Source organism: Acipenser ruthenus, chromosome 5 (genome assembly GCF_902713425.1).
Source record: "Acipenser ruthenus chromosome 5, fAciRut3.2 maternal haplotype, whole genome shotgun sequence".
NCBI lineage: Eukaryota > Metazoa > Chordata > Actinopteri > Acipenseriformes > Acipenseridae > Acipenser > Acipenser ruthenus.
Window position 1 is genome coordinate 88,651,862 of NC_081193.1, and position 24,382 is coordinate 88,676,243.

The 24,382-nt window shown below is 46.7% G+C and overlaps 1 protein-coding gene across 2 annotated transcripts in view; it reads right to left on the bottom strand.

Annotated features, from left to right (window-relative positions):
• Positions 1-24,382, bottom strand: part of LOC117403008 (echinoderm microtubule-associated protein-like 4) — a 110,131-nt gene that overhangs the window by 62,496 nt on the left and 23,253 nt on the right. The window contains exon 1 of one of the 2 annotated variants that reach the window (XM_059024735.1): positions 1,570-1,941. The exons of the other annotated variant lie outside the window; for it this stretch is intronic. Coding sequence (XP_058880718.1) covers positions 1,570-1,639 — 70 coding nt within the window. The 5' untranslated portion in view covers positions 1,640-1,941. Of the gene's footprint in view, positions 1-1,569; positions 1,942-24,382 lie in introns of those variants that run through there. 2 annotated transcript variants of the gene reach the window in all.

The following is a 24,382-nucleotide window of genomic DNA, read 5'->3' on the forward strand; positions in this document are numbered from 1 at the left end:
TGTGTGCGTGTCAGTGTGTGTGTGAGCGTGTGTGTGTCAGCGTGTGCGTGTCAGTGTGTGTGTCAGCGTGTGTGTGCATGTCAGTGTGTGTCAGCGTGTGTGTGTGTGCGTGTCAGTGTGTGTGTCAGCGTGTGTGTGTGTGTGTGTCAGTGTGTGTGTCAGCGTGTGTGTGTCAGCGTGTGTGTGTGTGCGTGTCAGTGTGTGTGTCAGCGTGTGTGTGCATGTCAGTGTGTGTGCATGTCAGTGTGTGTGTCAGCGTGTGTGTGCATGTCAGTGTGTGTGTCAGCGTGTGTGTGTGTGCGTGTCAGTGTGTGTGTCAGCGTGTGTGTGTGTGCGTGTCAGTGTGTGTGTCAGCGTGTGTGTGTGTGCGTGTCAGTGTGTGTGTCAGCGTGTGTGTGTGTGCGTGTCAGTGTGTGTGTGTGTGCTTGGTTTTTAAGCTACCTAGCCCCACTCCCACTCTCTCCATACAGGTAAGGTAAGGTAAGGTAAGGTAGGTCGTGTCTGCAACCACACCACACAGCTGCAGGACTCAGCAACTTGTGGATATATGACAGAGCAACAGTCCAGGTCTCCACCAGCTGTCAAGCAGGGTAGATACTGCAGAACCCCCTGCCCCTGCACCTGCCCCCTACCTCCACACACACACACACACACACACACACACACACAAATAACACACTTCCTGTTTTCAGTGGTGGGTGGGGACAATCTGTGAAGCTGTGCTGGAGAAACAATTTGAATCCAACACTCCCTTCAAAAACCAGGGGGTCCTCACCATTCACAAGTCTACCTTTAAAACAACTTTGACACAGCTGTCATTGTGTTTCCTGTACAGTCATCCAAGATCCAGGGGAGAAACAAGTACACAGGAGATTCCACGTGAACCCCAGACTGGTTTCTATACAGCAACCCCCCACAACCCCCAGCAGACACACCAGCACAGTCCCACACAGCAATCAGAGCAGTGCTTTACCAGCACAGTCCCACACAGCAATCAGAGCAGAACTACCAGCACAGTCCCACACAGCAATGAGCAGTGCTATACAAACCAGCAGAGTCCCACACAGCAATCAGAGCAGTGCTGTACAAACCAGCACAGTCCCACACAGCAATCAGAGCAGTGCTTTACAAACCAGCACAGTCCCACACAGCAATCAGAGCAGAACTTTACAAACCAGCACAGTCCCACACAGCAATGAGCAGTGCTTTACAAACCAGCACAGTCCCACACAGCAATCAGAGCAGTGCTTTACCAGCACAGTCCCACACAGCAATCAGAGCAGTGCTTTACAAACCAGCACAGTCCCACACAGCAATCAGAGCAGTGCTTTACCAGCACAGTCCCACACAGCAATCAGAGCAGAACTACTAGCACAGTCCCACACAGCAATCAGAGCAGTGCTTTACAAACCAGCACAGTCCCACACAGCAATCAGAGCAGAACTACTAGCACAGTCCCACACAGCAATCAGAGCAGAACTTTACAAACCAGCACAGTCCCACACAGCAATCAGAGCAGAACTTTACAAACCAGCACAGTCCCACACAACAATCAGAGCAGTGCTTTACCGGTGCAGTGGTTGTTGAGGAGAGCAGTGAAGTTGCACGCCGGAGCAAGGCTCGAAAAGCTTTCTTCCATTCCTGCGCTTGTGCTGCTGCTGTTTCGATTCTCTTGTAAAAAAAAAAAAAAAACCTCAGACTTCTGTGTTTCCTTTCCCCTCGCTGCGATTCCAGATAACCTCACAGAGAAGATCAGTTCCCCACAGCTGCCTGCATACTTTGAATTCTAAGGATATCCCTCCACAGTCCAGATGGTCAGTTACAAAAGACTTCTGTGCTGGCACAAATAAAAACTCTGAGACACCGAGCGCGCTCTCTCTCTCGCTCTGAAGCTCTGATCTTTGCACCCTCTCTCTCTCTGTACACACACGCACATCCTCTCCCTCTCTCTCTCTGCTCACACACACAAAGAGCACTGACACAGAGAGGGAGGCTAAAGGGGGTGGAGAGAAGTAAGAAAAAAAAAGTCTTGGCTAGCTCAGGGAGTGGCTAAGCCTCAGTACAGCAACGTGTAACCTTTCATGACAGCAACGTGTAACCTTTCATGACAGCAACGTGTAACCTCGGGCATGCTGAGATTCTTATGCTGGGGCCACAGCCTGTACTTCAATATGAGGAAGTGTGTGTAGCTCAATGTGATTTGGTAAAGGTGCAGTACAGTTTGTTCAGCACTGTCACTAGGTCTGGTGTTGAACTGCACCAATGCCCCATTTCCTATTGCAACTTCTATTTATTGAACCTTCTGCAAACTCAGTGAGCCCTGCGCTGACATTAATGAATCATGAGAAGCACTTTTGGTAGATTGCAGACTTCCTAAAACAATGACAATCCATTCCTCATCATCATCAGTTACAAGCATGCATCAAGTGCCGATTTGGTGATTGAACTGTGGTTGCAGGACTATTATTTTCATGTCCTTGCAAATGTATTGCTCATGAAAGTTACAGCAATCCTACCCACCCCCTCCACACCCGTGCCATTCATTCAACAATCAATCAATCACACTGGTATTTCTATGGCACCCTTCCTGAACAAGCAGTCCAGTCCAAGGCCTCTCAAGCAGACCAGTGGGGGGTGGACAAAAGCTGCCCGGAGTGAACATTTGACTCTCGTATTTAAAACCATTAAATACTTATTTTTTTGGAGGGGCCGGGGATAATTCTCTGCCATGTTCGAAGAGGGGTGGGGGTGGGGTGGTAGAGGGGTGTGACCCTCCTCTTGCATGAATCTTGGATCTGTTATTTAACTGGATGGGGGTGGGGTGATAGCGGGGGTGTGACCCTCCTCTTGCATGAATCTTGGATCTGTTATTTAACTGGATGGGGGTGGGGTGGGGTGGTAGAGGGGTGTGACCCTCCTCTTGCATGAATCTTGGATCTGTTATTTAACTGGATGGGGGTGGTAGCGGGGTGTGACCCTCCTCTTGCATGAATCTTTGATATGTTATTTAACTGGATGGGGTGGGGGTGGGGTGGTAGAGGGGTGTGACCCTCCTCTTGCATGAATCTTGGATCTGTTATTTAACTGGATGGGGGTGGGGTGATAGCGGGGGTGTGACCCTCCTCTTGCATGAATCTTGGATCTGTTATTTAACTGGATGGGGGTGGGGTGGGGTGGTAGAGGGGTGTGACCCTCCTCTTGCATGAATCTTGGATCTGTTATTTAACTGGATGGGGGTGGTAGCGGGGTGTGACCCTCCTCTTGCATGAATCTTTGATATGTTATTTAACTGGATGGGGTGGGGGTGGGGTGGTAGAGGGGTGTGACCCTCCTCTTGCATGAATCTTGGATCTGTTATTTAACTGGATGGGGGTGGGGTGATAGCGGGGGTGTGACCCTCCTCTTGCATGAATCTTGGATCTGTTATTTAACTGGATGGGGGTGGGGTGGGGTGGTAGAGGGGTGTGACCCTCCTCTTGCATGAATCTTGGATCTGTTATTTAACTGGATGGGGTGGGGGTGGGGTGGTAGAGGGGTGTGACCCTCCTCTTGCATGAATCTTGGATCTGTTATTTAACTGGATGGGGGTGGGGTGGTAGCGGGGTGTGACCCTCCTCTTGCATGAATCTTGGATCTGTTATTTAACTGGATGGGGGTGGGGTGGGGTGGTAGAGGGGTGTGACCCTCCTCTTGCATGAATCTTGGATCTGTTATTTAACTGGATGGGGGTGGTAGCGGGGTGTGACCCTCCTCTTGCATGAATCTTTGATATGTTATGTAACTGGATGGATCCAAAAAAGCACAGCACACCTTATCGTGAAGCCCCCCCCCCCCGTGAAACAATGCATACAATGCTTTGCAGAAAGCGTGTTTCTTTTGCAGTTTGCAGAAGGAAGCACAGCACCTGCAGCACAGACAGCCCGAGGTCTGATCAATATCACAACAAGCCTTATTCCAGTGAAGAGGAAAGTAGGTCAGGGGTAAACCACACTCTTACAACGAAGCTCCAGATCAGCATCCCACTACAGCTCACTTCCTGAAGGCTGCGTGACATCACAGTGTGGGAGGAGCTGGGGGCTCCCCTAGCTTCACATGCAGTCTGCACCGCATGGCTTTGCAGGCAGAGCTGCATGTAGTGCAAGATGAAAATAGCAAGGTATCAATGCAATTCTGGAATTCCCTGCTTTTGTAAATTTGCATTTGCAAGTGAACTGTGACATTAGGGCCTTATCAAGCACAATATTCGGCAATTTTGAATATTGACTTTGGATAGTGTTTTAATTCTGGAAACTGGTGGGGTTTTTTATGTTGTTAATGGGGAATTTTACATACTGCTACAATATGTACCGGATTTAAAAGTATGTACTGTATTACACACCACATGTCCACACTCGTCTCTTTTGGCAAGTGATATTTTCAGAATCATATCGTTCTGAATTAAAATACTTCTGTAGAAAATATAGTACTGTACCAACAAAACCAACTACAGTACATCTGAATGGAAGCCTACTTATTTTAAGTACACTTCCCACTCCTTTCAGCTATGTATTTTTGACAATGTATCTTTTTTGTGTTCCCTGAAAATCGTACAACTGTCCAAGCGTATTCATTTTTTTGGGTGGGGGGGCGGGGGGGCGGGACGGAGGGTCACCATTACGAGGTGTACATTAACATTCTATATTCCTGTATCTGCTACGCAACCCCCCCCCCCCCCCCCCCCCCCCCCCCCTTACTCCGAAGATAGAATTCCCTTGTTGTCTCAGTGGCGGTTGTCTGCGCGAGTCTTCTATGTTTCTGTACACACACGTCATTACTCGGACAGTCCAAGGAGAGGCTGTCTCGTTCACGCACAAATTACCACAGCAATAAAAGAGAAATGGACATCAACGGTAATGTCATTGTTAAAGTCGAAAAATATTTATGATGCCAGTGTCAGTGGTTATAAAGACAATACAAAGAAAGACGACATATGGAAAGAAATAATAGAACAATTGGAAATTGGTGATATGTCTATCTGTCTTTATTTCACTTTGGTCAAAGTGACGGGAGCGCCACACGCTGGTTTCGTATTTCTGTAAAATGACGCTTCTTTGTTTTAATTGACCAATAACAATAATAATCACATTCACACACTAACTGAAGATTTTATTAAAACTGAAAATCAATAGAAAAAATATTAAACGAATTTGCAGTATTTACAAAGAAATATGTGTAGATGTATTCTTTTTGAATGATTTATGTGTTAAACCAGATCACATAAACACTCACTGTTAAATGTCATGTGTGTGGTGTACCCAGACTGTTTCTTTATTTTATTTATTTTATTTTGTCTCCACAGAAGCAGACAGTATTTTCTGTTCATGACTAGCTACAGTTTTTTTTTTATATATATATGTACTCGTGCTGTATTCGTGTCATTTGCTTTGCTCCCGGTGTGCACAGCCCTTGAGTCTAGGTCAGTGGCAGTGGTGCAAAAATCTTGATCCGTCACTAGCACCACCCAATCCCCCCCCCCCCCCTCCCCCCGAAAAAAAAACAAAAAACAACTAGTGGTCTAGGCCAAGGGTTTTCATCAATCCCAAAGTTTTTCAGCAGAGGTCTCACTGGTGTGACATGTATGAATCAGATATCAAAATTTTATAGGGTTGGATATGTGAGTGTTGACTGTATATATACACACAGTATAGCTAATTAGATTGATAGATACAGACAGACAGACCGACAGATCCATTATGCTCATAAACAGCATGTCAGCGCTGCTCTTATTATGCTTGGCCTTGGAGCCTTTGATACTAACAGGAATCTCACTTAGCACTTGGTGCCACCTGGTTGCCAAACACCATCTGAAAAGGCAAAGTCACAGTTGGTGTATTTGCAGCACACCCCATAATTGCGCGCATGATGATTTGGAGTAATAGCTTTAAGAATCTATTCCACCATGCTATACAGTACAGTGCGGTACATCTGAATTCAGTCCAAATGCACAGCGCACGCATATCTATTGTTTAGCACACAGGAGTCCGTTTTTAGTTACACTAACAGACAGAAATTAAATTGTAACTGGTTGCATGTCGTTAACACGTACTTAATGAAGTGTCACCCGACACTGTATCGACACGTCCATCTGTCAACAATCCTGCATCGACACATCCACCTGTCAACGATCCTGCATCGACATGTCTATCTATCAACGATCCTGCATCGACACGTCCACATGTCAACGATCCTGCATCGACACGTCCACCTGTCAACGATCCTGCATCGACACGTCCACCTGTCAACGATCCTGCATCGACACGTCCATCTATCAACGATCCTGTATCGACACGTCCACCTGTCAACGATCCTGCATCGACACGTCCACCTGTCAACGATCCTGCATCGACACGTCCACCTGTCAACGATCCTGCATCGACACGTCCATCTATCAACGATCCTGCATCGACACGTCCACCTGTCAACGATCCTGCATCGACACGTCCATCTGTCAACGATCCTGCATCGACATGTCTATCTATCAACCATCCTGCATCGACACGTCCACCTGTCAACGACACTGTATCGACACGTCCACCTGTCAACGATCCTGCATCGACACGTCCACCTGTCAACGATCCTGCATCGACACGTCCACCTGTCAACGATCCTGCATCGACACGTCCACCTGTCAACGATCCTGCATCGACACGTCCACCTGTCAACGATCCTGCATCGACACGTCCACCTGTCAACGATCCTGCATCGACACGTCCACCTGTCAACGATCCTGTATCGACACGTCCACCTGTCAACGATCCTGCATCGACACGTCCATCTGTCAATGATCCTGTATCGACACGTCCACCTGTCAACGATCCTGCATCGACACGTCCACCTGTCAACGACACTGTATCGACACGTCCACCTGTCAACGATCCTGCATCGACACGTCCACCTGTCAACGATCCTGCATCGACACGTCCACCTGTCAACGATCCTGCATCGACACGTCCACCTGTCAACGATCCTGTATCGACACGTCCACCTGTCAACGATCCTGTATCGACACGTCCACCTGTCAACGATCCTGTATCGACACGTCCATCTGTCAACGATCCTGTATCGACACGTCCACCTGTCAACGATCCTGCATCGACACGTCCACCTGTCAACGATCCTGCATCGACACGTCCATCTGTCAACGATCCTGCATCGACACGTCCACCTGTCAACGATCCTGCATCGACACGTCCACCTGTCAACGATCCTGCATCGACACGTCCATCTGTCAACGATCCTGCATCGACACGTCCACCTGTCAACGATCCTGCATCGACACGTCCACCTGTCAATGATCCTGCATCGACACGTCCATCTATCAATGATCCACTCAGCTCCTCGCACTGCTGCAGCCTGTATCTCATAAACATCTAGCTGCAGCAAATCTCGCCAGCAAACTGCATGCCTTATTTCAAATATGAAACACACAACCCAAAAGAAACCTATCACTGGAAATCTGAAGGCCATGTTGATGATGTTGCATAACACACTTCACTGTTCTTCTCAATGCTGCATCACACTTTAACCAAAGCATACACCTCGAGTGAGTTTCCCCTCATTATCAGAATCAAGCTGCTCAAACCACTGAACACACGTCTCCGTATTGACAGGGAGAGGAATTCCAGGAGCTTCCCCTCATTATCAGAATCACGCTGCTCCTACCACTGAACACACGTCTCCGTATTGACAGGGAGAGGAATTCCAGGAGCTTCCCCTCATTATCAGAAACAGAATCATATATAGCCAAGGTAAAGTCCGATGCTTTCTTTTTAATGTTTAATGGTTGTCCTCCACAGAAATGATTACTCTCCAAATAACCATCAACGTGCTTCGAGGGTTTGCGAGAGCAATACTGCCTTTTCTTTAGATGCGCTAATTAGAGAGAGAGAGAAAACTGATTGGTTTTCAAGGGTTTTTAAAACCATCCTCAAATGTGCAGCTATTACAAAACCCTCACCTTCCTTGAAAAACTACATGTGGTAGCTGTATATTTCCAGTTACACAGGTGGAACCATTGGGAGGCATTAGTCTGTGTTGAAGGACTGATTAAGAATTGTTTTGCATCGGTTCTGCAAGGCCAGTTGTTACTGTAGATGTGAGTCAGTCAGGTAGAGACTCAGTCCCCTCCCCTCCTACCCTGATCTCAGACGAGCAGCCGGCCGCAGACACCGTGCGGTGGAGGGGGGGGGGCCACCGCGACACACCAAGTTACCAAGGCAGAGCCGCAGTGTGGGTCGGACGGACCAAAACACACAGAGCGAACATTTGTAAGAAATGCAACAGAGGCCTTTCCGCATATAAACTTCTGCCAGCGTGTAAAAATAACCTCCACGAGTTCTGAGAAAAACCACAAGCGTTTTGCATCACCTGGCAGGATGTGTCAGAAACGGACGCCTTTCCAAGGAGGTTCAGTATCAAGGTATTGCAGCGCTTGTCTGAAAGGGGAGCCAACTGCTAGCTTGTGGAATACAGAAACTGGTAGGGCGTGAACGAGACAAATTTGCTATCAGGGAAGTGTGGGATAAATGGGTAGAAATGTTGCCTTTGCTGTACAACCCAGGACCTAATGTTATTATTATTATTATTTATTTCTTAGCAGACGCCCTTATCCAGGGCGACTTACAATCGCAAGCAAATACAAATATATTTGTTGCAGTGGATGAAACTGTTTGAAATTGCACAAGGTCAGTATGACCCAAAACTTAACAGACTTGAAGCTGGCTGGTTCATTGTAAAGAACAGGGAGCTGCACGTACAGTCTGCAGTGCAGCTGGCTGGGTCATTGTAAAGAACAGGGAGCTACACGTACTGTCTGCAGTGCGGCTGGCTGGGTCATTGTAAAGAACAGGGAGCTGCACGTACAGTCTGCAGTGCAGCTGGCTGGGTCATTGTAAAGAACAGGGAGCTACACGTACAGTCTGCAGTGCGGCTGGCTGGGTCATTGTAAAGAACAGGGAGCTGCACGTACAGTCTGCAGTGCGGCTGGCTGGGTCATTGTAAAGAACAGGGAGCTACACGTACAGTCTGCAGTGCGGCTGGCTGGGTCACTGTTAAGGATCTAGGAGCGGTACTGTACCTGCCAAATGGGCAAAGATCAATTAGCTTACTCTCTGTGCTCTACCGTAAACATCATGAGTACTGCAGACCTTGAGGCGCCTGGGAATGAGAACAACTTTACAGCCCTTAAAACAAACAAAACGTCTTTGTGTCTGTGTGTGTGTGTCTGCATGTGAGTGAATGTGTTTTTTATATAGTTCATAGTGTGATGCCATTTCAAAATTGGTCTGAATTTATAAACATAAAAACATTTCAATAAACCCATGTTGAGCAAAATGTATTTAAACTTAACAACTGTAAGAGATAATTGATGATGATGCGTTCATTTAATCTAAATGGATATTGCTCTGTACGTCCTTTATTTTAACAGGGTATTTTTGCACAGTACTTTTGGAGTTTTTCCTTGTTTTTCCCATGATTATAATATGCATCTACCATAGTTTACCCTGGTTTGCCATGTTAAAGGCATCTGCCAAATAAACTAATAATAATCTGCTTCACCACACCTTGCTATTCTTTACAATGCTTACCTATTCTTTACCCTGCTTTCATTGCACTTTATTACTCCCAATAGATAAGCTATGCTTTTACTGTGGAAAACGTTTAGAAGGATAGGCACCCATGCACTTATACTTCCCAGCTAGGCAGTTTGAATTGAAGTGGGCCCTTAAAGAGATGCTAGGCGAGTGAAATCACAGAGCAGGAGCCCCGCTGCAGTGTGCTGTTTTGTTTTTGTGTTTTTTGTCTCAGTGTGAGCCGCAGTGGCGTGTTTATTCTCCAGCTGTGTGCTGTTTTGTTTGTGTTTGTCTCAGTGTGAGCTGCAGTGACATGTTTATTCTCCAGCTGTGTGCTGTTTTGTTTGTGTTTGTCTCAGTGTGAGCTGCAGTGACGTGTTTATTCTCCAGCTGTGTGCTGTTTTGTTTGTGTTTGTCTCAGTGTGAGCCGCAGTGGCGTGTTTGTTCTCCAGCTGTGTGCTGTTTTGTTTGTGTTTGTCTCAGTGTGAGCTGCAGTGATGTGTTTATTCTCCAGCTGTGTGCTGTTTTGTTTGTGTTTGTCTCAGTGTGAGCTGCAGTGGCGTGTTTATTCTCCAGCTGTGTGCTGTTTTGTTTGTGTTTTTTGTGTCTCAGTGTGAGCTGCAGTGGCATGTTTGTTCTCGGGTCACGAAACTGACACCAGATTCTGTCCCCAGCTTCTCACAGTGCAGAAAAAACGGTGTCCGGCTTGTGGGATGAAACGAAAGCCTGGGTCTACGAAGCCAGCTTTGTCTGCAGGCCCATTCATTAAAGCGCAGATTTACCAGCAAGCAAGTGATACGGTGCGTGTTTGTGAAAGTCAGCATGGAGAATCTCCTAATACTCCTAATGAGTTGAAACTGGCAGGAAGGGAAGCGTTTGATGTGGGAACAGCGGAATATGGGACTAGAGAGAGCTCACAGTGGAGCAAGCACTGCGAGAGTCAGAGAGAGGCCTGATTAACGCGGTTGTAACACTGTACCACCAGGACTCCTCATTACAGCTACTTATAGAGAGAGCTCACAGTGGAGCAAGCACTGCGAGAGTCAGAGAGAGGCCTGATTAACGCGGTTGTAACACTGTACCACCAGGACTCCTCATTACAGCTACTTATTAGGACTCTTTAATCAGCTCCACCAGGTGTGTGTAAAACCCAGCCTCTGCCCTCTGCTCCATCCACATGCTTCTTCTCACTTGAGCTCATGTCATTTTAAAAGGTTGGGTCAGAATGCACTTATTTTTCTTTCTTGCATACTTATGTCAAAAGCAATATCTAAGATGTTTGGCAATTCTTCATCATTATAATAACTTGGCTTTTCATAATGAATGGAAAACTATTCAGATATAACCAGCACTGCTTCAAATGTATATGGTGGCAAATATATCCACATCAACATGCCTCTTGCAAAGAAAAGATTAATATATATATAGCACAGCTCAGTGTAGCTCACCACATGGCTCTTCAATGAAATCCTACTTAACTCACTTGATATCGTATCGCGACCTGTACATCGCAATTACATTGGTATAGTGTTAACCCCTAACAACTAGAACTAATACTACATTCAACTTGTGGCATCAAGATGCAATTACAGACAATACAATGTGCAGCTGCAGTACATGGCTTTCAGGTCCACACATATAGTTGTGTTCACAAATAGAAGTGCTTTAAAATGATGGGCAAAAATGGCAGATGATCTTCTACAGTGTCAGTGTTTCCATAAATCCCAGTGGAAACCCTTCAGTATTTTCTTTTCCTGATAATGACCTTGAAGGCAGGAGCAGTACAATCTTTTTAAATATACAGAATTCAAATTTTTGTGAACTTCAAAGCCTTCAATTTTTTTTTTTTTTTTTTTTAATTCAGCGAAACGGCTGCTATTTGCCAAGAAGAAAACAGATACTCTTTCAGGGATTTTATTTTTTCTGGACCCAACAATGTACGACGCTCGTGTTGCCACAATTTGTGGAAATGGTGCTTGCAACATTACAAAGGCTTCAAAAAGCACCGAGGTCCAGTGGTGAGGGTGGTTTGTACAGCTGGTGGAACAGATAGCAGACAGAACTCTGCTCGCTGCTTAAAGGAACCCTACCCTCTTCACAGACTTCAGGAAAAGGGTGCCTTATGAAACTTCACCATAGTAAAAGCATAGTGTAGTGAAAGCATGGTAAAGCATAGGCAGGCATTGAACATACAAACAACACAGCAAACCATGGTAAACTATAGTAAATGCATAGTATAACCAAGGGGACACTGCAACTTAACCGTGGTAAATTACACTTCTGCCAGTGTGTCCAGGCTAAAGGCTCCACCACTTCTTGTGCAAACAAGGCTGTCTCTCTTGCACTGTGGAGACGATGCTTGCTGTCAGTGTGCGTGGTCTCCGGTTCATGCCCTGTCTTGCACTGTGGAGACGATGCTTGCTCTCAGTGTGCGTGGTCTCCGGTTCATGCCCAGTCTTGCACTGTGGAGACAATGCTTGCTCTCAGTGTGCATGGTCTCCGGTTCATGCCCAGTCTTGCACTGTGGAGGCGATGCTTGCTGTCAGTGTGCGTGGTCTCCGGTTCATGCCCAGTCTTGCACTGTGGAGGCGATGCTTGCTCTCAGTGTGCATGGTCTCCGGTTCATGCCCAGTCTTGCACTGTGGAGACGATGCTTGCTGTCAGTGTGCGTGAGATTTGCTCACACTGCACCACACAGCTTGCTGCTTCAAGCTATACCCAACCAAACAGGAACTGCTACCCTACCCAGATAATCACTGGAGATGCTTAGATGATAATGCCCAAGTTGCTGATGTGATAATCACGAAGATGCTTCTAGCTGAGCCTGAAGACCCTCCAAATTCATTAATACGACTACAAGATGAAACCGGTTTCCATACGCTACTGAGCAGTGACCAGCGAACAATGTAAAATACACAGTACAAAAGTCTCTTCCAGATGCTAATACACTGAAGACAAAAAAATGTGATTATTCAGATAAGCTCTCAACAGCTGATATTGTTGTTAACTGGGCTGATTCGCCATTCTAAGAGCTACAAGTGAAGAAACAGCTGCTTTGACTTGTCTGGCTTGCTGTTCTCCACAGAGACTAAGAAAAGCAGCAATCCTCACAAACCCAAGCAGCTGATTCTTCACTCGAATGGTAAATTAGATCCATCAACAACAATGACCCTGAACTGTGGAGAGCTTATCTGAATAATCGCGTAATCGGTTTGTTCAGCACTATTGGCTGGCAAAAAATGCTGATTAACACCTGGAGCCGGAGATGCGGGCAGGCCTTGTAAGCGCCCCCTTCCCCAGGAGCAGGTACTGCAGTGTCCCTGCGAGAGCAGATCCACATTTAAAAGAGAATCCGAAGCTGGAACACAGATACATGAATGTGTTTTAGATGGTGGCTCTGCACTTTTGTGCAGCTTCTGCAGTGTCCTGTTGTAAACCTTCCCCGACACGCCAGCAAGCCAGTAAACTCACGAGCAGAGGATAAGCCAGCAAGCCAGTAAACTCACGAGCATAGGCTGAGCCAGCAAGCCAGTAAACTCACGAGCAGAGGCTGAGCCAGCAAGCCAGTAAACTCATGAGCAGAGGCTGAGCCAGCAAGCCAGTAAACTCACGAGCAGAGGATGAGCCAGCAAGCCAGTAAACTCACGAGCAGAGGCTGAGCCAGCAAGCCAGTAAACTCATGAGCAGAGGCTGAGCCAGCAAGCCAAACTCACGAGCAGAGGCTGAGCCAGCAAGCCAGTAAACTCACGAGCAGAGGCTGAGCCAGCAAGTCAAACTCACGAGCAGAGGCTGAGCCAGCAAGGCAGTAAACTCACGAGCAGAGGCTGAGTCAGCAAGCCAGTAAACTCACGAGCAGAGGCTGAGCAAGCAAGCCAGTAAACTCACGAGCAGAGGCTGAGCCAGCAAGCCAGTAAACTCATGAGCAGAGAGCTCGCACTGGGGCACGGTGTGCTGTTCTTTCAGGTTTTATCATTTAACAGCCCTGAGTTCCTCCTATGGGGCACCACAGTGCCTCCATTACGATGAAAGCACATTCTTCTTTTCACCTCTGTCCAAGCCACAATTAAAGGCTGCAAGTCTTTGTTGCATTCTTTGCTTTTGAAAAGTTAAAAAGAGCCCTCGAGCAAACACACAGCGAGACTGAGCACAAAAACACGACTGTATGGAGCCCAGCACAGCGATCAGGGAATGCAATGCGATTTGTAATTAAATCTATGAAATGTGCTGAAGTCAAGACAGGAAGGGGGTTGAGTATTGTCTAGTCCTTATACCTTGGAGGACAGACCTGGTCAGCTTGTCTATAGATTTAACATGAAGCCAAGCAGAACAACAACAATCCATGTGTGTTACCAATATAAATCAGAAAGAATGCCCAATACCCTCCACTATAATCATAAAGGGTGCCCAATACCCTCCACTATAATCATAGTGTCCAATACCCTCCACTATAATCATAAAGGGTGCCCAATACCATCCACTATAATCATAGTGTCCAATACCCTCCACTATAATCATAGTGTCCAATACTCTCCACTATAAATCAGAAAGTGTCCAATACCCTCCAATATAATCATAAAGGGTGCCCAATACCCTCCACTATAAATCAGAGTGTCCAATACCCAGTGCTGTTGTTTTGAGAGAGGAGGGGAGGGGAGGTTCTGTTGTTTCAGTGCTGTTGTTTTGAGAGAGGAGGGGAGGGGAGGGGAGGTTCTGCTGTTTCAGTGCTGTTGTTTTGAGAGAGGAGGGGAGGGGAGGTTCTGCTGTTTCAGTGCTGTTGTTTTGAGAGAGGAGGGGAGGGGAGGTTCTGCTGTTTCAATGCTGTTGTTTTGAGTGAGGAGGGGAGGGGAGGTTCTGCTGTTTCAGTGCTGTTGTTTTGAGTGAGGAGGGGAGGGGAGGTTCTGCTGTTTCAGTGCTGTTGTTTTGAGTGAGGAGGGGAGGGGAGGTTCTGCTGTTTCAGTGCTGTTGTTTTGAGAGAGGAGGGGAGGGGAGGTTCTGCTGTTTCAGTGCTGTTGTTTTGAGAGAGGAGGGGAGGGGAGGTTCTGCTGTTTCAGTGCTGTTGTTTTGAGTGAGGAGGGGAGGGGAGGTTCTGTTTCAGTGCTGTTGTTTTGAGCGAGGAGGGGAGGTTCCGCTGTTTTTCGCTGCTTTGATTCATCTGGAACTGGTTTCACAAATATTTATTGAGAGATCCTTTAACTGGACAGGTGTTAAACATTAACCCGTGTTTAAACGTGGCTTCAAGATCAGGGCATTAATCATCCAAACAAGGCTGGTGCTCACAGGTTGAAGTGGTGCTGCTACATTGTGATGTACGACTGCACAGCATCCAGTGGGTAAATAGATTAAAATCAAGGAGGTATCACCTGGACAGGGGAGCACAGCACTGCTGCAGCACAGAGATAAGCTTGGGTAATGAACCATGGAGGTGGGAGCTGCGGGGAATGTCTCTGCCTGTCTTCATCACTGCTAGGGCTGGGTTCAACCCTTAAAGTTTATAAGAGTTCACCATGGTGTATTTGCAGGGTATTTTTGCAGTTTTACCATGCTTTTATACTATGCCTTTTCCATAGTTTCCTCTGGTTTGTCATGTTTATTAATATGCTTCACCATACCTCTTTGTGGTTTACAATGCTTACCTGAACTTTTATAAGGGAATGCAGGCAATTATGGTGATCCCAGCCAAGGCTAGAGAGCACGAAAAGATAAACTAGCAGCATGCACAAATTAGGGTTTACATTAAACTAGCAGCATGCACAAATTAGGGTTTACATTGTGCGAGTTTTACACCACACTGTTCCAAACAATATTCATAGATGTGCAAATTCAGCATTAAAAATCCCCCAAATCCTGAACTGAAATAATGCCAAGAGTCATTTTAATGCTAAACAGGGGCCAGGTGTAATATCTGACAGTACAGTCTGTGCTGGGAAAGGAGTTCCATACAGAGCCAACATGGTGTGTGATCATCTGGGACAGGACTGGCATCGAAAAGTGAAGGAACCAGCAGCTCGATGCACTGCAAGCCTAATGAGAAGAGCATGCCGTGCCCATGCACAGACTACCGTAATTACAAGCTTAGGATTTTCACATAAAGGTTTTTATTGTTTAGCAGAGAGAAACTGTTTATTCACTTAACTGAACACATGAAAGGAGGACTGACTGTGCTGCAAGTGATTTGTAAATCATTAATTCTGCATCGTCTCCTTGGGTCTGTCCTCAGAATGAATCTCACTCCTCAGCAGTGTTCAGCGCTGGCACTGTCCTCAGAATGAATCTCACTCCTCAGCAGTGTTCAGCGCTGGCACTGTCCTCAGAATGAATCTCACTCCTCAGCAGTCTTCAGCGCTGGCGCTGTCCTCAGAATGAATCTCACTCCTCAGCAGTGTTCAGCGCTGGCACTGTCCTCAGAATGAATCTCACTCCTCAGCAGTGTTCAGCGCTGGCGCTGTCCTCAGAATGAATCTCACTCCTCAGCAGTGTTCAGCGCTGGCACTGTCCTCAGAATGAATCTCACTCCTCAGCAGTGTTCAGCGCTGGCACTGTCCTCAGAATGAATCTCACTCCTCAGCAGTGTTCAGCGCTGGCACTGTCCTCAGAATGAATCTCACTCCTCAGCAGTGTTCAGCGCTGGCGCTGTCCTCAGAATGAATCTCACTCCTCAGCAGTGTTCAGCGCTGGCACTGTCCTCAGAATGAATCTCACTCCTCAGCAGTGTTCAGCGCTGGCACTGTCCTCAGAATGAATCTCACTCCTCAGCAGTGTTCAGCGCTGGCACTGTCCTCAGAATGAATCTCACTCCTCAGCAGTGTTCAGCGCTGGCACTGTCCTCAGAATGAATCATTCCAGATCTGATCTGCGGAACACAGGGTCTCCATGCTGTAATGTTATGATGGTAGTTAATACAGAATCTCATTGGGCATTGCTTGGCCCAGATAAGGGAACCAAAGCAGCGTCTTGCGAAAGTCAAATAAAATAAAACTGATGATGTTTGCCCTGGACACAGGCAGTAAGCAATGTGCTCTTTTAAAGGCATTCCTCTGGCTTTAACAGTCTGTGCCCCTCCATGCCTCACACAGTAACACGACCCATCGTAAACAGCAGGCCTGTGCCTAGTGCACATGTTTAGAATTCCTGCGCTGGCTCCAACACAGTGTTTGGTCTTAGTACTAACGCTGGAGTTGTTTTGATTGTGCGTGCGTGCGTATGTGCGTGCGTATGTGCATGTGTGTGCGTATGTCCATGTGCGTGTGTGTGTGTATGAGCATGTACATGTGCGCGTGCATATGCATATGTGTGTATGTGCACGCACATGCGCGTGTGCATATATGTGTGCGTGTGCATATGTGCATGTGCATGTACATATGAGCGTTTGCTTTGTAAGGGGTTCAGTTAATACTTCAAAATAATGAATCTTCTTCAGGTAAAGTCAATCAAAAAGAGTTTATTCAGGAATCAAAATGCAAACAGGAAGCAAATCAAATGTGATGCATCCGTGATCATCAGTGACCTCACACACAGGCCTCAGCTGGTGGTGTAGATGTTATTTACTGCTGAGCTGAGCTGTTCTTTCATGGCATCAGAGATGATGTTTTTTTCTGAGCCGGCATGGCACAGAGAGGTTAGTTTCTGAGCCGCCATCAGTGTAGATGTTATTGAGCCGAGCTAAGAAATGAACTTCATACAGCACAGATATATAATCCTGTACTTTAGAGTACTGTAATCTGTCACAAGTGTTATTTAATCTGTAGTATTTTGTATTTAATTATATCCCAATGTAACTATCACTGGCACTGTTATCTGCTCCATTATTGAATTGTATTTTGTCATATACTTGTACTTGCTAGAACCAAAGTCATTGTATCTATCTTGCTCTTAATTGTATTATTACTTGTACTGTGATTCTTGAAATGTATTTTTGTTTACGACCGTACGTTGCCCTGGAAAAGGACGTCTGCTAAGAAAGAAAGAAAGAAAGAAAGAAAGAAAGAAAGAAAGAAAGAAAGAAAGAAAAATAATAATAATAATAATAATAATAATAATAATAATAATAATAATAATAATAATAATAATAATAATAATAATAATACAGCTAGCTGATGTAAATTTCTTTGCCGAAATTTGGTCTTATTTCTCAGCATGATGCATGGTGTGAGACACAGCACATCGAAAGTTAACATTTGCATCTCTTCTTCACTTTATCAATGTCAGCAGAAACCCAGATAACAAGAAGTTACATTTCAGAACAATGATAGGAGTTTTGCTCAATTCTCACAGGCAGCATAGCGCTATACCCACACATCACAAGGTCGAACGATAAGGCTGGTGATTGGAAACTGCTGATGTGCACCAGCTACGTACAGCTTCATTTTAAGAGTTTATTAACCCTGCGTTGATTCAGAGCTTACATTAAACACAGAAAAATCACACAATGTTTACAGACAGTTTAAATGATTTCTCACTTCCTTCATCATTTAAATGGGAAGCATAAGTAAACAGATTGTATAATGAAAAGGAACAAAGGCTGATGAAAGAATAAGAGTTTGTGCCATTTAACTGGAACAATGTGTACCCTGCCCCACACAAGCTGCGTGCTTATCAGAATAATCCTGCGTGTTTGTATAGTGTGTTCTTATACGTTCTGTGACACTTGCCTAAAGTTACAGCATGTGACTTTTAAGTGGTTTTAGAACCAGTTTCAATTGGTTTGATTATGGTTTGTACACAGGCTCAAAACAGCTTATTAAGCAGAAACAAAGGTTTTCTCATCCCTCCGAGGTCACAGCTGCACTCTGAGTTATGAAAAGCCAGTCACTCCGACATGGCTGTATTTCAGGCCACGTGCCAAGCTAAAGAGCTATAAGGTCAGGGAGCAAGTTTCAAAATCCACAGTGTGCATGTGCGTGTGTGCGTGTGTGCATGTGCATGTGTGCGTGAGTATGTGCGGAGTAACCTGGGTGAGGAGTGCCCTGGGTGAGGAGTAACCTGGGTGAGCAGTAACCTGGGTGAGGAGTGCCCTGGGTGAGCAGTAACCTGGGTGAGCAGTAACCTGGGTGAGGAGTGCCCTGGGTGAGCAGTAACCTGGGTGAGGAGTGCCCTGGGTGAGCAGTAACCTGGGTGAGGAGTGCCCTGGGTGAGCAGTAACCTGGGTGAGGAGTGCCCTGGGTGAGCAGTAACCTGGGTGAGGAGTGCCCTGGGTGAGCAGTAACCTGGGTGAGGAGTGCCCTGGGTGAGCAGTAACCTGGGTGAGGTGCCCTGGGTGAGGAGTGCCCTGGGTGAGTCTGTGCATCTGTGATTGCAGAGGTTATTAATCTACTGGCTTTCAGGAATGCATTGCATTGCGTTAGGCTGTGTCTCTAAAGGAAGTTATCTGATAAACACTGTTGGATTTCCAACTCCAGCACTGATGAAATCCTTTAACATGAAATACTTCTACTCCAGTACAGAGTGCGGAGAGTTACTGATTCTCAGATCCAGCTAACACTGCAGTAACACTGTCCACTATCCCTTTCTCTCTAGGATCCCTGCTCTGCGCTAAGAGTCTCCTCCTTCAGCTTTAAGATGTCAGTGCTGGGTGGTCTCTCTACTAAATAGACTGGCTGCCTGACCTTCTTTTCGAATAAAAGCATTCCATTTAGAAACAGCGGGTCAATCTGAAGTATTTCATTGACTCCCCTTCCTCTCAGGCATGCTGGCTTATCTGCCTCCCTATATACAGCATCTAACCCCAGCCAGGAGGTCAAGTACCACATACCACATGGGCAGCAGTGTGGAGTAGTGGTTAGGGCTCTGGGCTCTTGACCGGAGGGTTGTGGGTTCAATCCCCAGTGGGGGACACTGCTGTTGTACCCTTGAGCAAGGTACTTTACCTAGATTGCTCCAGTAAAAACCCAACTGTATAAATGGGTAATTGTATGTAAAAATAATGTGATATCTGTATAATGTGAAAATAATGTATAATGTGATATCTTGTAACAATCGTAAGTCGCCCTGGATAAGGGCGTCTGCTAAGAAATAAATAATAATGCTACTGGAGCCAGCACAATACCCAGCCCCCAGCCCCCAGCCCCCTAGCCTGGGCAGGCAGAGGGCTGACAGTAGATCCAATAGCTGGCCCTCAGCCCCGGGCCCCTAGCCTGGGCAGACAAAGGCTGCTGGCAGAGAGCGACAACTCCTCTTGTCTCCCCGCAGGCCCCTGGCAGCGAACCCCACATAGCTGCAGGCAGGCTGTTTCCAATTAACCAAACTGAGAGCGAGCAGTCAGCCAGACGGGGTATAAAGGGGAACCAATCCATTCATATGCTGTACATACAAGTGTTAGTGATTAGCAAAGCCTTAGTGGTCAGTTTACCGATACTATTACCACTGTAGTACTATTGCTAATACTAATGCTAATGCTAAAACGAATGCTAATAATTCAGTAGTTTGTTGCATACGAGCTTCACGCTGGAGTTTCAAAATTTCTCAGTACAGGTTTAGTAAATGAAACTGCCTTTCTTGTCAGCGGCTCGTCATTTCTAAAGTCATCTCTACACAGTGCATGATACTTTCACAGCTCAGTCTTCTTTACAAAGTGAGAATTGAAAAACACTAGAAGCTGTGCACACTTTCCCTAATCCGATCAAAGTGACGCTAAAAGAAACTCGTATGATTCTAGTAATTCACTAGCTTTCTTTTTTCTTTTTTGTTGTTTTAGTATTAGTGGCAGATATCTTTCGATTGCGTGTTTTATACCTGGATAATTCTCTCATGTGCTGGAATACAACTCAATGCTAGTGCTGTTTTCCACATGCTTTTAACAATCTCTGTAAAACTAAGTCTCCCCCCTGCACAGTTCTGAACTGCATCCCAGATTTCTGCTCCAAATGTTCAAACACACACAGAATGGAAGCACTTTGTGAAGCCAGTTCAAAAATCCACTTAAATCAGAATTCCTTGTTTTTTGTTTTTTTTTTCAATATTATCCCTTTCAAACTCCAGAAAAGCAGTCGGAGAGCAGCTCAGCATACCTGCTATAAAGCACAGAGTATTTCAAGATGAAATCACTTTTGTCCTGAGTTATTTAAATTGGTATGAAACACAGTAACAGTACTTCTTACTGAGTATTAATATAAATGTTAATGATTATATGTTATGCGCTGTGCATGACTGACAGATTATCCCTTTGCTGTATATTATTCTGCAGTACACCTTTGAAAGCCCGTCATGAGCCACGTCTTTCAAGACACCCACGCTAGTTATTCAGTTTGCATCACAAACTACCAACCCCTACAAACCCTACGAGAAGGACCTGCCCTGCTTTCTCTTACCCCTGGGCTGATTGGGCACCAAATTCCTCTGCATCGCCAAAGCAACCGACAGGAAGGGGGCAGAAAACAGGATACAGCTCCCAAAAACTGAAGAAGAATTCCTAAAGAAAGTACTGCTTTTAGTGCCAGAGTGGAGACCCTATAAAAAGAGATTTCACAAGTCTGAGTAGTGCGTCACTCTCTCTCTCTCTCTCTCTGAGGAGGAGGAGGGATTTAAAACAACACTGCTCAGCCGATGGAGCAAAGGTGAGCCAAGCAAGACAAATAGAGGTGTGGCGCGTGGAGCCCAGCAGCATTGCAAGAAAAGGGCAAAGGAAAACTCAGTGTGCCCTTTTCTCTATCGGGATCAGCTGTCACAGCGGCAGAGCCTTGTCACACTGGAAGATGACCACAGGACAAGAACAGACAAACACCCTTCAGCACGTGTTCAGACAGGGAGATGAAAGCAACACGGGAGGGAGGGAGGGCTTCTAAATTATAGAATGCTCTGCCTTCGTTTGGCTTTCTTATCTTAGTGGGTTTTAATGTAACTTTAAAATTGCTGCTTTTGTATTATTATGTGTATACTGTTATTTAAATGGTCTGACTGTGGCAGTTGTATGTGTGACATGCTATACAAATGTGGTTTGTTCTTTTTTTCTGTTATATACTGTACAGTGCTTAGCACTTTTTATACAAAAGTATCGCAATATAAATGCAATAAATAAATAAATAAATAAATAGATATTATGTAGGGCAGGGTGGTCTTCTGCAGAAAGAGGAAACAAGGTGAGGGTCAATGGAGAGGAAGCAGTGAGGAAGGCACTGATACCGACAGGAGCTCAGCCAAGTCTATCAGATACCGACGAGAGCTCAGCCAAGTCTATCCACACCGACGAGAGCTCAGCCAAGTCCATCCACACCGACGAGAGCTCAGCCAAGTCCATCCATACCGACGGGAGCTCAGCCAAGTCTATCCACACCGACGAGAGCTCAGCCAAGTCTATCCACACCGACGGGAGCTCAACCAAGTCTATCCATACCGACGAGAGCTCAGCCAAGTCTATCCATACCGACGGGAGCTCAACCAAGTCTATCAGATACAGACGGGATCTCAGCCAAGTCTATCCATACCGACGGGAGCTCAGCCAAGTCTATCCACACCGACGAGAGCTCAGCCAAGTCTATCCACACCGACGGGAGCTCAACCAAGTCTATCCATACCGACGAGAGCTCAGCCAAGTCTATCCACACCGACGGGATCTCAGCCAAGTCCATCCATACCGACGGGAGCTCAGCCAAGTCCATCCACACCGACGAGAGCTCAGCCAAGTCTATCCACACCGACGGGATCTCAGCCAAGTCCATCCACACCGACGAGAGCTCAGCCAAGTCTATCCATACCGACGGGAGCTCAGCCAAGTCTATCCACACCGACGGGATCTCAGCCAAGTCCATCCACACCGACGAGAGCTCAGCCAAGTCTATCCACACCGACGGGAGCTCAGCCAAGTCTATCCACACCGACGGGAGCTCAACCAAGTCTATCAGATACAGACGGGATCTCAGCCAAGTCTATCCATACCGACGGGAGCTCAGCCAAGTCCATCCACACCGACGAGAGCTCAGCCAAGTCTATCCACACCGACGGGATCTCAGCCAAGTCCATCCACACCGACGAGAGCTCAGCCAAGTCTATCCATACCGACGGGAGCTCAGCCAAGTCTATCCACACCGACGGGATCTCAGCCAAGTCCATCCACACCGACGAGAGCTCAGCCAAGTCTATCCATACCGACGGGAGCTCAGCCAAGTCTATCCACACCGACGAGAGCTCAGCCAAGTCCATCCACACCGACGAGAGCTCAGCCAAGTCTATCCACACCGACGGGAGCTCAGCCAAGTCTATCCATACCGACGGGAGCTCAGCCAAGTCTATCCACACCGACGGGATCTCAGCCAAGTCCATCCACACCGACGAGAGCTCAGCCAAGTCTATCCACACCGACGGGATCTCAGCCAAGTCTATCCATACCGACGAGAGCTCAGCCAAGTCCATCCATACCGACGGGAGCTCAACCAAGTCTATCCACACCGACGGGAGCTCAGCCAAGTCTATCAGATACAGACGGGATCTCAGCCAAGTCTATCCATACCGACGAGAGCTCAGCCAAGTCTATCAGATACAGACGGGATCTCAGCCAAGTCTATCCATACCGACGAGAGCTCAGCCAAGTCCATCCACACCGACAGGAGCTCAGCCAAGTCCATCCATACCGACGGGAGCTCAACCAAGTCCATCCACACCGACGAGAGCTCAGCCAAGTCTATCAGATACAGACGGGATCTCAGCCAAGTCTATCCATACCGACGAGAGCTCAGCCAAGTCTATCCACACCGACGAGAGCTCAGCCAAGTCTATCCATACCGACGAGAGCTCAGCCAAGTCTATCCATACCGACGGGATCTCAGCCAAGTCTATCCATACCGACGGGAGCTCAGCCAAGTCTCAGATACTGACAGGAGCTCAGCCAAGTCTATCAGATACCTATCAGATAGTCTAACCCCCACCCCTCACCTACTCAAACAGCAATCACAGCTCTGAGAGACAGCGGGCTCCACACCTTCAAACAGCAATCACAGCTCTGAGAGACAGCGGGCTCCACACCTTCAAACAACAATCACAGCTCTGAGAGACAGCGGGCTCCACACCTTCAAACAGCAATCACAGCTCTGAGAGACAGCGGGCTCCACACCTTCAAACAGCAATCACAGCTCTGAGAGACAGCGGGCTCCACACATTCAAACAGCAATCACAGCTCTGAGAGACAGCGGGCTCCACACATTCAAACAGCAATCACAGCTCTGAGAGACAGCGGGCTCCACACATTCAAACAGCAATCACAGCTCTGAGAGACAGCGGGCTCCACACCTTCAAACAGCAATCACAGCTCTGAGAGACAGCGGGCTCCACACCTTCAAACAGCAATCACAGCTCTGAGAGACAGCGGGCTCCACACATCTGCTGTTCGGAAGTTAGAAACAAGACAGAGAAGCACAAAGTGCAAGCAAATAGAAAAACCTTGCCTTGTAGGCAGAACAAATGCATCTGTACTGTACAAACAATATCCAGACCTCCACAGCCTTCATCTCTTATCTTGCTGCTTTCAGTCAGTCAGTGATCTCCAGGCCCCTATAAATTGAGCACTGCTTATCAAATACATGAGCCCAGCCCCATACAATATCATGCCGTGCAAGATTAGCCGATAAATCCCCTTTCAAGTGGACGCACCCACAAGGAAAGTAGAATGAGCATGTCTTGATTTAACAATGGCAATAAAACGCACAGTGCCTGTATCAATCAAATGGATGATGTGATTCACACCTGTCATTTATACTCAGCAGGGCTTGGTGTGGAGACCTGGAATGTGTGATACATCCACTTAAAGGACACTCAGAATCCCGGTAAATCTTGTCTTATACATGACC